General features: G+C 38.9%; 1 protein-coding gene across 3 annotated transcripts in view; it reads left to right on the plus strand.

Moving 5' to 3' along the window:
• ARHGAP15 (Rho GTPase activating protein 15) overlaps window positions 1-14,208 on the plus strand; it is a 322,532-nt gene that overhangs the window by 159,066 nt on the left and 149,258 nt on the right. For all 3 annotated transcript variants that reach the window (XM_015635331.3, XM_015635332.3, XM_015635330.3), the window contains 2 exons: window positions 4,312-4,410; window positions 6,289-6,415. In XM_015635331.3, coding sequence (XP_015490817.1) covers window positions 4,312-4,410; window positions 6,289-6,415 — 226 coding nt within the window. The remainder of the gene's footprint in view (window positions 1-4,311; window positions 4,411-6,288; window positions 6,416-14,208) is intronic.

The raw sequence follows: 14,208 nt of genomic DNA on the forward strand, positions 1-14,208 counted from the left end.
GTTCATACACGAGTTAAACATGAGCCATACACTTCCTAGGCTGCTCACTCTGCTCCCTTTTTCTTGTTGCATGGTACACGCTAATTTTTTTGCTGTGTTTCTCCTTCCCCACTGACTTCTTCACTTCCTGTATTAAGGTTTGTTCTTGGCATTGTTTGAAAATAGCTAATCACTGCAAATAATAGTTGTGGCCACCAGAGATGCATAAGTACACTTTGAAGTGGGTGAATCAATAAGACGGGTTTGGATTTTTGTTTTGCTGAGTGAATTTATCGTCCTTTCCCATATCTCCATAGAGTGTCCATCAGTAGGATTGCTGAAATTGCCTCCATCCCTGTTCTGCAGCTAAAAGAAATGCAGAATCATCTGTAGAAGTGTCTAATGATAAAGAACTAGAGGGATACCAGGAAGGAGAGATGTTTTTCACAGTGGTGCCATGGTGCCCAGACCAAACCTTGCAGGAAAACCATGGACAGAAGACCCTGATCTTCTTCCATGGCTCCTTTACCTCCTGTTTTCCATTGCCATGGATATACTGTGAAAGGAAAGGCTGTGATACAAGCCCTCAAGGGTGATCTGTGAGGGTTTGGAAATCCTGGCACTGCAGTATGTCCCAGAGCACAACCTACCACAGGAAAAATAATCTGTAAAATTTTAAAAATCATTGATCCTGGGTAGCCCCCAAGGTTCATGGTAATGGCATTAATTAGACACGGTGTCCTGTGTTTTGTGGAGCTAAAAGGTTACATTTCTGTTTAATAACATAGGATCTTCTTGAACACCACCTTGGTGCATCATTATGGTGACATGCAAAAGAAGCTCAACCCTCCATTTGCAGCTTTATAAGGTGACAAGAGAAACCCTTAATAAGCCAGAAATAAAATACCAGGAAGTGTTTCACACCTGCCTCCCTCCCCACTTCCCCCACGGTGTTGTCAGCCCAGCAGTACATTGAATTTAGCACACATTTACCTGTGGTGAGCCGATATTTTCTGAGGATCAATGCTTAACAGCAGGGCTGTGCAGCATCTCGCTGCAAAGCTGCCATGTGAGTGGGTTTGGCCTTTGAAGTAATTTTTTCCCCTGGTGCTGTAGCAAGACAGAGGGAACTCAGGCACCCTGGCTCTCCTATCCCCAACCTGAAGGGCATGGGGAACCAGAGGGTTAATGCCAGTTGCCAGTCCTCGTGGGTGTTTATTGCTGACAGCAGCAGCAGCATTCTGCCTGCTAAGGTGGTGCTAATTCTAGACTGTAGCCTTTGCAAAAAATGATGGCACAGAGAAAGGGATTTTGGGAGGTATTTAAATAAGTGAAGTACCTGGCACAATGGAGTCTGGCAGCTCTGGATAGAGCACTTCATTTTCTTTTTTTTTTTTCCCCTCAGATTTGTCTTTCATTTGTTTCCCCGGTGCCTCTGTTTATTTCAGCAGTGCCTGACACAGGGATGGTGTGTTAACAGGCCTTAATATTGAACAATTTCTGCTTGTTGCTAGTTATACATCATTTAGGGCTGTGATCATAAATTGTTCAATCACAAGGTTCAGTCAAAACCGGCATTCTTTACTGATGTCTTTTCCCAAGGGTGTTGAAAATTTGATTGTTCAAAGTGCAAATATGGTTTAGCAATCCTTTCCAAGAGTCATTTATCAGAAATCCTAAGGAGGTAATATATAAAAGTGGGATAGAAAACCTGCACATTAAATGGGATTTACCAGCCAAAGCCTTTGGAACTGCTTGCCTGTGAATGACTGGAATGGAGCAGAACAAAGTCAATTACTGACTGTAATTAAGGAGTGGATGCATTTAAACTGTAGAGAGCAGTAGCAGTCTTCTTGAAACTGTCTTGTTACTCTGAAGATTAGTCTGAGGAAAGAAAGAAAAGGACTTGAACTATATCTTACAGAAAGTATATTTTAAATGAATTCTCTTCCCTCCATTCTATGATCTGTTTTTACAGATTTGCTCATAAAACACTGATAATATATGATTATCAAAATAACACATTCAAGACAAAGAAACTTTCAACATGTATTTTGCTTTGGTCTTGTTAGCAATGGAGTATCTCTTTTGCATATCATACAGTGCAAATATTTATGCAGTGCTGAATACTTGTATTTTAATAAAGCCTGAATTTACTGAACGGAAGGCTGAACTATGTTGTGTCCTTTTTAAGCCTTCAAAATACAGTAAATCTAATTACATATGTTGCTCTTACTTTGAAAACGTTATTCCATTTTATAATTTTAATAATGATTTGTTTATACTGGGAGAGAAGCATTAGATTGAATTGTTGCCTGTGTTTAGTCTAATTCATATCTGCATGTATACATTAATAAATTGTGATATCATACCATACATTTTGAACCCAAACCTTGCTGTGTGAGCCAGGCACAGAACTGGAGGTCAGCTCTTTCTGTTGCTCACCTTAAGCTGAATTTGGGCTTTTTATTTCGTTTTGGTGAAGGGAAGGGTGAGCATGCGAGGGGTGATTAATGCTATGGCCATGGACTAATGAGGGAGCTGAGATTTCCCCAGTAAATAACTCTCCCTGGTGCTCGGGGACAGAGGGGTGGCTGCAGTTGGCTCCCGATGGGTGCAGAGGGGATGGGATGAACATCTGCAGCCAGGCAGCCCCGAGCCCACACCAGGGGACCATTCCCCACATCCTCACATTCCCACAGGATGTCTCCGCTGGAGCTGCACTGATGGGATTTTCCTTAATGCTGATGACTTTGGAAACCTTCCTTAACAGGCATTTCCTCAATAAAGAGAGGGTTATAGGACAATTAATGCGACATTAGGCTGTTGTTTTTTGGTTTGGGTTTTCTTTTTCCTAGTGTTATTTCGGTTTTAAGGAAGATGCTGGGAGTACTCATGCTGGTGAGGATCTGCTGTTTCTTTTTTTGCTTCAGTTAAAACTCTTAACATGGGGGAGATGCAGGGAAACAGAAGCACTTCATGTCAGTGTATTTACATAAATAAATAAACCGTGCCAGGTTGTAACAGCTTTGCTTTGGTTTTTCCCAAAGTTTGGTCAGAAGGAAATCCCTATTGTCCACTGTACTCAGTCATTCCTCTAAAAATACCTGAAAATGTTTTGGTGCTGAATAATCCCATGTTCCAGTGAGCATCCCAACATTCAGACTAAACCTGCATCCCCCATACACCCACACACGTGTGTTCCATTTCCACGCTTGGATACCACCAAATTTTGCACAAGCAGTTTTTAACAACAGCAAAATAAGAATAAGACTTTGGTTCCAGAGCTGGCAGGAGCTGAGCTGTTTTGGAGCATGGGCAGAACGAGTTCCTGCCCCTTCCAAAACATGCTGGTGATGTAGCCCTTGGTTGACTTGTCTGCAAACACAGAAAGATGTGCCCAGATGCTCCATGGCCACGTGCACCAGGAATCTGTGGAATAATCATGGGACAAAACACTGCACAGCTCTGGGCCTCAGTTTTGCCATCTGTGAAATACCCATTTTGTGAAATACCTGGAGATTTCCTTTGGTAAAATATATATATATATATGTATGTATGTAAAATAAAACATTATGCATCATTATTATCCCAGTAGTTTACAGAAGTTCAGACCAACAGCATATACATACATATTTCCACCAAATATTAGGTTAGGCAGTGAAACAGCATTATCAGGGGATTAAATATTCTTTTGATAAATATTCCCAGTGAGTGGGTCAAAAATGTAAATCGACTTCTATTCAGACAAACTGGGGATTTTTTTTTTTCATGATAAATGGGCTCCTAATTATTCTGCTGCAGCCATCTTTGATGATAATTTCTTTTTTTAATGTGAAAGAGTGACATTATTAATTTTACCAAAATATTTGGAAGTGGTCTGGGGAATCATAGGTAAATAATAAATGTGCAAATTCAAGAATGGAGATACCAGATACAAAAACTAATACTAGTAAAATAGAAATGGAAACTGTCGAAGACAGGAAATAATTTTCATGATACATTCACTTCTTTTCAGGGTGCTTTGATTTCACTTGAACTGTGTCTTGTTACATGGGATTTCCTGGCTTTTCTTAACTTTTGTCACACACCCGTTATTTCGGCACTATTTGTGCTCAGTGGTTGCACTGCTGAGACAATATCTCGTTTGTTGTGACATATTCAAAACAGTTTCCAGACAGAGGTTCAGAACTCCTCGGTAACTCAGCACTCCAGCAGAAAAACCTCGGTAAAAAGGACAAACATTTGGGGGGAATGGGGGGGGGAAAACAGAGGAAAATCATCTGCCTGGGGTGTGCTTTGCTCACCTGTGTGTGCCCATGCCCTCCCCAGATCACGACAGTGTCAGGAAATGAGTTCCTCCTCCAGTCGGATATCGACTTTCTCATATTGGATTGGTTCCACGCTATCAAAAATGCAATTGACAGATTGGTATGTATTTGTTTTGGCTGTTACCTTTATTAATTAAGATGTAGCAATTTCAACTTCATTTGCTCAGGCATCTCTACAGGTTTTAGGCAGTCAGCAGCTAGCTAGACATTCCTTTCTCTGAAGGATATAAAAATATGTATGCAAATCTACTAAAAAATGTCAGATAAACAAGGTTGTTGCACAAAAATGTCATTTGATTCTTGCCTCGAAACGGAACGCTACATTTATTTCTCTGAAATAACAAGGACGCTGGCTTGCTGAGGGTTGTAAAAGCACACAAGCACTTAATAACTAATGAATTTTTGCATTTTCTGTTTATGCAGCCTACAGTATATAATCTTCAATAGAACTATTAATACATTTGAGCCTTTTATGAATTTTTGTATTACTTATTCACAAGAATAACACTAGCAAATAATATTCCTTTGTAACTGATTGCTGGTATTCTCCCAGGAAGGCTGGGGGTTTTCTACTAGAAGTAAGCAGGGTTGCGTTTTATTAAAACAGTTTTTAATTACCAAACCAGCTTCAGCTGTAGCTTTTTCTTTCTTTTTTGCCACTCTCAGTACAAATTCCAAACGTCTTTCTCCTATCCCTGCCTGTTCCAAGAACGTTTTCTTTTTTCTTTTTTTTTTTTTTTTTTTGAGGGCACTGACTTTCCTTGTTCACTGCAGAATCTGTTGAGAGAAAAATATCCCCATTTCTTGCATTTTTCAGTGGTTTCAGTGCGGTGGAATCTGCAGCCTCTTTGAAAGGGTTAATTTGAACACAGCTACTGTTTCCTTAAAGAGCTACAAACATTCTATTACCCTGAGGCTATAATCAGCCAAGGAAAGTTTGATCTGATGATGTATGTCTTCATATTGTGCATTTCATTGGGTGTGTGAGGATATTGATATCCAACTAAAGATTTTTGGGGTGGAGTTTTCCGTGGAGACTCAGGAAAAAAAAAAATAAAAAAAAATTTTGGCATATTATTCAACTAAGCGTCTAATAAACCTGATTTTATATATACATCTGTATTATTTTTAGTGTAGCTGAGGTAATACCGTGGCATCAGCAGCCCTGAGCATGCAGAGAGCCACAGCAGCAGCAGCTGGAAGGGCACAACTGGAGGGGCACAGCTGGCCCGTGCTTGGCTGGTCCTGGCCAAGGTCCGAGAGCCCAGGAGAAGATGTCACCACACACCATGCACTCCAGCCCTGCCAGCTATTTCAGTCCCCAAACCCTGAGCGGGTGTGAAGAGCCTGGCAGCTCTCCAGGCTGTTGGGAAGGCTGAGTCTCACCTGACCAAATGCCATGGGAAGAGATGTGGCTTCAGCCGAAACAGCGTCGCCTCTTTTTCGTTCTTTTTTTTTTTTTTGCTTCTTTTCCCTGCTCATTTTCACTTTGTCTGCCAGTAAATTAGAATAAGAGAAAAGCCCCCCGACTACTTCTTAAGCTTCAACCAGCAGAATTCAACCCCAAATTTACAATGATGTTTGAAGTAATTGTGTTTGCAAGAATATTTACTGTAACTATCTAAACCAGAAAGGCAATTTAAACACACTTCCTCTTTGCCAGCATTTGGAAGTAGCCTGCAATGTGGAAATAATTTTGGTCCCTAAAGCCTAAAGAAGAAGGCCTTTTGTTTTCCTCACTTAAATGGGAATTTATCTCAGAAATTAGGATCAGTCTGTCAGGGCCATAAAAGCTTTGCCATATGACAAATTTTGTATTACACTTTCCTTAAATTATATACTCCCTGCACACTTGCTCTGTGTGTTTCTGCTAGCTTCTGTACTAGCATTCTGGAACCTCTTGCTTCATTCTTACAAATAATAATTTTATTAAAAGCATACACATATGTATATACATATATATATATTCTTTTCCCAGCCAAAAGAACAGAGAATTACATCGAGAAATTCGGAGTTCAAACTCAGAAGATCCTCCAGCATCGAATTACTGAATAACTTAGACACTGAATCCAAAGAACCAAAGCCTGAACACAGAAAATCTTTAAGTAAGGCTTTTTTCTTTCCTCATTTTTCTTTCCTTTTTTTTTTCTTTTCTTTATTTCCTTTTTAAATAACTATGCCATTACAGGGCAAGATAATTTTTATTACATACAGAATGTAAGGAAGATCACGGAGAATTTTAAAGCTGAATATGTTTTGCACTGATATACATAACTTGCATTTAAGTAAAGACAGTTACTAGCTCCACACTTTTAAAGGGTGACACTCTCTCCTAAGCAAAATAAATTTGTTTAGGAGCAAAGACATTTATTTAAGCCATTTATTTTTAAAAATAAGCAACATGAGCCCTGTGTTAATGGTCTGTTGCAGTTGCTTTGTTTCCATTTTAGTAAAATACCTCAAATTGCCAGAGTAATTTTGTCTGTTGTGTATTTATACACTGAATTGCTGAAAGAATTGACATATCCTCTGCAGCCAACAATCAGCGATGTATCTATAATTTTATAGAAGATAAATTCCAGGGTTTGGCGTTGATTTTTGTCAGTGTGATTAGAAAAGAAAGTGATCTAAAACTAGCAGGGGTGTGCTTTACTCCTCTGAAAAGACTTTCCCAGTTTGTGCCGAGAGGCTCGTGAGATCGTGGGCAGCAGCCACAGGAGATGGTGCTGACCCCGAATCCCTCACTCAACATTTTTTTAACTTCTCCCTCTCCCCCAGATTTTTGTTTTCCTTCTTTTTTTGGTGGGAGATTCACGTCCTGGTCTGGATATCAGTGCTGTGACAGCCCCAGAGTGGCAGGCTGGTCCCAGGCACCTTTAGGTACCAAAGGGCTCTGTAGGAATTTTCCTGCACGCATTTCAGTGCAGGATCAAAGCCTGAGATGTTAAGAAAAAGGCTGCATTAAAAAGACCTAACAGAGCTATTTCCAATGATAATTATCCACACAATCATAAATATATGCACACATGCATGTGCGTACACACAAACAGAGACTCATTAAATAGTCTCTTTTTGCAGACCACTGGATTTTGGGGGTTGTTTTCTTGTTTTCTTGAAGATGTTTCTTTTTTCTTTTTTTTTTTTTTTTTAAGGGTTTTGTGGTTTTGTTGTTTTGTTGTTTTTTTGGTTTTTTTTTCTTTGTGTCATAAAATATAAAGTAGCCTACACGTAGCTTGTGAAAAATTGTCCCAATATCTTTGCACTGGGTGTTACGTTGCATTTCTCAGAGGAAGAAAAATAAGACTGAGAACACAGTGAGTTCTGAGGGTCTGATTCTGTTCTTTTTTGTAGCTAATAGCAAAATGCCCATAAACTGTCTCAGCGCTCAGGGAATTTTTATTTATTTATTTAGACTTCTCACATATCTTTAAATGATAATTTGTCAGACAAAACAGAAAAAGTGACTATGAGCAGTGACAGAGACTTAGTCTATGTTTCTTTTCAAACCTTAGAGAATCCTGAATAACCTCCGTTTTGTTAAAGGCTATTTAAACTATTAAAAAAATGTGAAAATATCTGCTGTGAAATCTCACTGAATCGAAGCTTGCATTTAAATACCGTAGATTGGATTGCTTCTAAAATATGTATTCAGAACTTTTTTTTTTTTTTGGCCCCTTGAGATCAAGCAATTATGTGGAATTAGAAAAATCATATTATTCACTTACTTATTAGTAGTCTGAGCACAAACTGTATTGTCAGTTTTCTGCCTTTGGCTTTCTGTGCCCTTAATGTTCACACAAGTATCGTAGCCAGAATTATCGGCAGCTAGAGCCAAAATTGCTTTAAAAAGGCATGAGAACTGGTAATGACACATTGTTAGCAGTTAACAGGTGGTCGTTTCATTGTCCAGTTTGACTGCAGAGCACAAAGATATGTGCAATATCTGCAAGTGTGTTTATAAAGTTCTTGCAAAGTTTAACGATTTTATAATTTTATAGTGCTTTTACGTTATTGACTATTGCCAGTGCCAAATCCAGACAAAGGAGATATTTTAATGATGCCTTAGAACTCCTCCAGTTTAACAAAGAAGATGAGCAACTGATGTGTTAGAAGCCCACCCCCTCCTGTTCTGATAACCTTTAATGAAATATTCAGACAGCTCAGATTCATTTGTATTTACCTTATCTACATTGTAGGGACAGCAGAAAACAGTTTTAGACTTGATACTATTGTATCATTGTTTTGTTTGGGTTTTTTTCCCAGTACAAGTATATAAAGGACAGGTACATTCTAACCAAAAGCACTTCAGTAATTTACTCTTTAATTTAAAACTGGGGAGACTGTCTCTAGAGAATTAGTAGCAGGAATTTGGTTTTTATGTCTAATCCTAATTGCTTCTGCTTGCACTACAAGGACAAATGGTAATTCTCTGTTATGCTTTTTTGAGCTGTAGACACTGATTTCATTGAAAATTGGGCTCAAACTGCCAGGCTCAATTTCCAAAGTTCAGAGAGTGGCTGTTCTCTTGGTCACGCAGCTTTTCAGTGGCTTCTCATCCAGTTTGGTTTCAACTCATGTTCTAATTGAAGTTTTCTTGAGCTAAGAAACCAAGAATGGCCTTGGGGAGTGTTACCAAAATATGTAAAACTGTGATCTTGTTCTCAAATACATGGAAAGAGATGACTTTTTATTTTATGATGTCAGCAATTTCACTGATAGAATTTCTGTAGCTGATGCTGGTCATAAATAACATGTTTTTCATCCCAGCAACCTCTTCCATTAGAAAAAGGGCATATTTTATGCAAGAAAATTGCCTTGCAGCACCACTTATTTTAATGCAAAGAAGTGTTGTTCTAAACAGATCATTTTAAAAATGTGCATCAGACTTCATAATTTCCAATTAATTTAGTTATCATTCAGACCATAGGGGTGTTTTGGTTTTTTTTCCTCATAAGATTGCCAAAAACCTCTCCTAATTAGTACCAGCTATAATTGGGTCCACTGCTAGGTGGTCTGCCATGTTAATTTTGTATCCCATGGAACCAGGCACCTGGGTTACTCTGCAAGTAGAGATGGTGTTGTGGTGGATGGGAAGCAGGGAAAGAATCTGGGATGTTGGGAAAGGGCCTGTGCACCACAAGGTTCCCAGGAATCATTCCTCTCTCCAAAAGCCCAGGGGCCTTCCTCACTGTGTGTGTTCCACAGGAGCTGTCAGGACAGCTGTGTTTTGGGCAAGTGGATGCTCTCAGCGAAGCTCAGCCTTTTATTTCCTGCCCATGCACCCAACTTGCCATCTCTGGGCCATTTGTGGCCATCATCTGGGAATTCTGTCCCTCAGGAGTGACCTCTTGTGGAAGAGCCTGGGCTGAAGTCACTATTGATTGTTGGAGGGGATCAATTCCCCTTCTGCTCCCCCTCTCCTGGATGAAAACAAACAGCTCTGCAGTAGGAAGAGTGCCCTTTGGCTACCGTATCAATCTGAGGGCTGCTCTTGTCAAAATGCACAATCACAAGCTTGATAATGCAATCCATTCCCAAAGCACTATATTTCCAACCTGTTCTCCATCATTTCCTTATGGCGTCACATTTACTCAGTTCATCACATTCTTATTAATATTTTAGGTTTCCTTGAAAGTGATGGAATTCTATTTTTATTACAAAAGCAACAAGAATAAATACTAATTGTTGTCAGTTATTTCCTTATGTAGTGGGAACAGTAATCTGTTCCTCAGCTTTAGGTTGCCAAAGCAAAATAATGAAATATTTTAGACATTTAAAAAAATCTGTGATATTAGATAAATGCAATTTGATCTCCTTGTTTGCCACATAAAAGCTGGAACTGCCTGAATTGATAAGATTGAATTGCATTATTTTTATTGTTTCTACTCGCATATTTTTTTCCTTATCTTCAAGAACACTTTACTTCAAACCCGGTGGTTAGTCATGCAGCCTGGAAAATTTCCTCCATGTTTGAATTCTAGCTGGAGGTGCCACAGCTCCAGCACTGGGAATTTTAAAAAATGTGAAAAGGAACAATTTGGTGAGCTGTGGCGGCATTATTGCTATTCATGGTGATTTTAGTGTCTCAATAAGGGCAGCCAGGGACCCCAGGCGTCATTGTGCCAGACACAATGTGATACCAAAGTAAGACAATTCCAGCTCTCAGCCCGAATAAGGACAAGTTGCAACAGGTGGAAAAAAGCGGACAAAGGCAGGGGGTGGAAGGAAAAGTTGACAGCAAAGCCAACATGTCATGCATATTAAACAGCAGGCTTGGGATTCCTTTCCACTCTCTGTAAGGATCAGGGTCTTAGCCCCCACACCCTGGCCATCAGCCAACTCAAATAATGATATTTTCCTTACCTAAATTCCTCTTGGACTTTCGACAGGGAGTGATGGGTCTTTTAGTCCAAAAGGGTGATGCTTTGCCCTTGGGATGCCACAGCCTTTGCGCTCTTCCCTAGGGAATGGCCTCATGGCAGTGTCTGGGAATACTCCTAGAATTTTTTTAATCAAGGGGAAAAAAAAAATAATGTCTGGATCATAATTTTGATTTGCTTTCATAGGTATTTGCTACAAAGTCATCAGGGCATAAAAGTCTGCTTTAGTTTCTTAAAAGACAGCTAAATTCAGGAGCTTATAGTCCTTAGGGTTGAACCACGGACTGTGTGCTTTAAAATTGCCCAAGATTGCTTTTCTTGTTTCATTCACTGTTCTTCAGAAGGTTGAATTTTGAAACTTGAGCATGGTATGTATTTATCCCTAAGTAATTACTAAAGCATCCAGAATCCTTTCTGAAGGCAGTCTGTTTGATAACTAAGTATGGACAATGAGTGTGAGGGGAAAAAAAACAGCAGCAGGAACCCATTTTGGTCATTTAATGGACATGGTGGAAGAAATGGAGAATTTGGTGGAGCTTGAAAACTTGCTGGCTCCACATGCTACTTGGTCTTTCCCTGGCTAAAACTTCTTCCTTGTTTGTGGGTTTAAAGTTTGTCCTTGTGCAGGACTGGGAATTTCTGTGGCAAAGACCTCCTGTCTGTTGTTTCTCTGGGGAGGGAAAGGATGGGCACCAGTGCACAAACACATGGGTTTGCATGGTTTTGGCTGTGTAATAACAGAAGGAAGGGAAAAAAAAATAAAAAGGCCAGAAATTTATTTATTGAAAACACCGTTTAGATGTCCTAGAAAAAGGCACTGTAATTAGAGGTAGCGCTGAGAGGAGCCTGTGGGAGTTTTCTGTCTTCCTCTCTAACACATTAAGGGGATGGAAGGTTGGGGGATCATATCTTGGGATGTAGAGACAGGTTTTAAGGCCAAGCTTATCAAGGGCCAGATTCTGCTGTGGTTTATGTAGTCCCTCATCCACACAGGGTGACATCCTTGAAATGAGGGCTAATTAACAGGCTGCCCAGGCCACTGGTGGAGTCACCATCCCTGGAAGGGGTCCAAAAAGGTGTGGATATGGCCCTTGAGGACGTGGTTTGGTAGTGAACATGACGGTGGCACTGGGTTGACAATTAGACTCAGTGATCTTGGAGGTCTTTTCCAACCTTCATGGTTCTAATTAGAGCCACAGAAGTTGGAAATCACCCTATTTCTTTGTTAGTTCTGATGAGGTCTGAATTCTTTCCCCTTCCCGGCCCATTTATTTCAGTTAGATGTGAAGTTCAAAGCCAAATGATGCTATTTAGGGACTATTATTATATTACAACGTTAGCTTCATGTATAGGTCAGTTTTATTACTTTTAATAAAGCCAAGAAACATAAAGCAATAATGTATATTAGTGCAGCATTACCAATGGCAACAATTAGAAAGCAAAATGAAAACTAGCTGCAAATATGCAGTTTCCTACTGCAGTGTTAATTTTGTCACTGCATCTTGTATGTTTGTAGCATTTATTTTTATTGCATCAACAGGAATGCCCTCAGCTTCAGGGACTAAAAAAAAAAAAGCAGGAAAAGAAAATGCAGCATGCTGGGTTTGCAGGGTGAATTCACTCATCTGGACTACAGGAAATAAACTTTTTTACATATTTGAACTCTTATGCTTCTCTGCCACATTAAGTGTAGGTATGCTCTCTTCTTAAAGCTTAGGAAAATACTGATTCAGCAACAAAGAAATAATGATATTGGCATGTGGGAAACAAAACATGCCAAATTGAGAAACAAACTGTGTCACTTCTACTGATAATAGAAGATTGTGTTGCACTCAAAATCACAACTGGCTGTGACTAGTCCTAAAAAATTACATTTCTTCCTGAATTTGAATATCCTGTTTCCATCAATTATAATATAATGTTTCCTTAATTCTTTGTTTTATTTCTATTTCACTCTCCAAAATACTTCCAGAGTTTACTATTTGGGTTGAACAAGCATATTTTTAAATTGGGCATATCCAACTTCCATATAAACATTTGGCAGGGAAACCCATGCGTGTTCACTTAATTCATTTTTATTGAACCAAGTCCAGATTTTTAGCCAGGAAAAAGTTAGATATTAATCATATCTGAGCAGGATCATTAAATTTTCCTTTACCTACTAGAACAGCAGGGTCATTATAGAACCATGAGAAGTTAGCTCACTTATTAATCTTTACAATTACATAAAAGTGATCATTTTTATAGTACTTAAGAGTAGCTCTAACCCATTACGTGAAGTGTATGTGAGAATATTGCAATATAATATAATGTATTATTATAGATGTGACCTGTGACTCATTGGTCTGCTCACTGACACACAACTCCCTGGAAAAGTTATCTGTTTGAGCTTGGATAATCTTTAATTGTTTCACAGTCCTCATGCTCATTTATGGGGCATACTAGTAAATAGAGAGCTAGTCACTGAGTTATTAATTACCTCATTATTACTTAATTATCACCATTGCATACTTCATTTTTATGGGGAATTATATCATAAAAGAAGGTATTTTATGCTGCCCACCACAGTTAAGTATGAATGACAGCGATAGCTAATGTAGGATTGAGTTAGTTAAAGAAAATCAATCAGAAATCCTCACTATAGATTATTATCCAGTTTCTTCTGCCTTTTCCAGCTAACACTTCTCATCCTTGACTTTGAAACCCAACAGTTTAAACTCGGTTCTTGTTTCAGTGGACTAATCCCCTTTCATAAATCATGTTCAAGTGCTGAAATAATTTGCACATCGTTTAAAGAGTATTTGCTTTGAAACATTCACCTCAAGCCCTTTTGTATATCCTTTCTCTCTAAAGATTTGTAGTATTTGTTTTGTTCTCTGAGGTATAAAAGACCTGGGTAAACTTTATTCCTGTTGTTTCAAGATTAGTGAAATAAAATGCATATTTATTCAACTGGGACTGAAAGGAGCTTTAGTAAAGACGATCATACATACGACCCAGGGGAATGTTATAATACAAAATGTCTGTCTTAAAATCTCTTTAGGTTTGTTCAAAACACTATTGAAGGACTTAAGTTTAAAGAAAGAAAAAGAAAAGGTTACAAATCCATATTTCTTTGTTCCAAAGAAGAGAGAGACACTACGTATTTTTCTTAACAAAATAAACTCCTACATGTGTACTCTAGATGGATTTGATATGGAGGCAAGTGGAGATATCATGATTGCTTTAAGTCCTGTCTTACTGAATAACAGATACTGACACAAAGATACTGATACTTAAGACAACTACATTTTGGAAAAATTGCAGGGGTTTTTTTCAGGTACACACTTGCTTCAGAAAAAGCAATAACAAACAAATAATGAGATTTTAGGCATTATTGGAGCCAAGCATCTGGGCTTTTTTCCATGCACTAAAATTGAGTTAGACTCCTGCAATGAGGAATCTACTCTGACTCTGCCACTTCCAAGCCTAACTACCCAACACGTCTTCCCCTGCTTTGGTGCAGTCTCTTACCTCCA

The sequence above is a fragment of the Parus major genome, chromosome 7, assembly GCF_001522545.3.
Source record: "Parus major isolate Abel chromosome 7, Parus_major1.1, whole genome shotgun sequence".
Lineage (NCBI taxonomy): Eukaryota > Metazoa > Chordata > Aves > Passeriformes > Paridae > Parus > Parus major.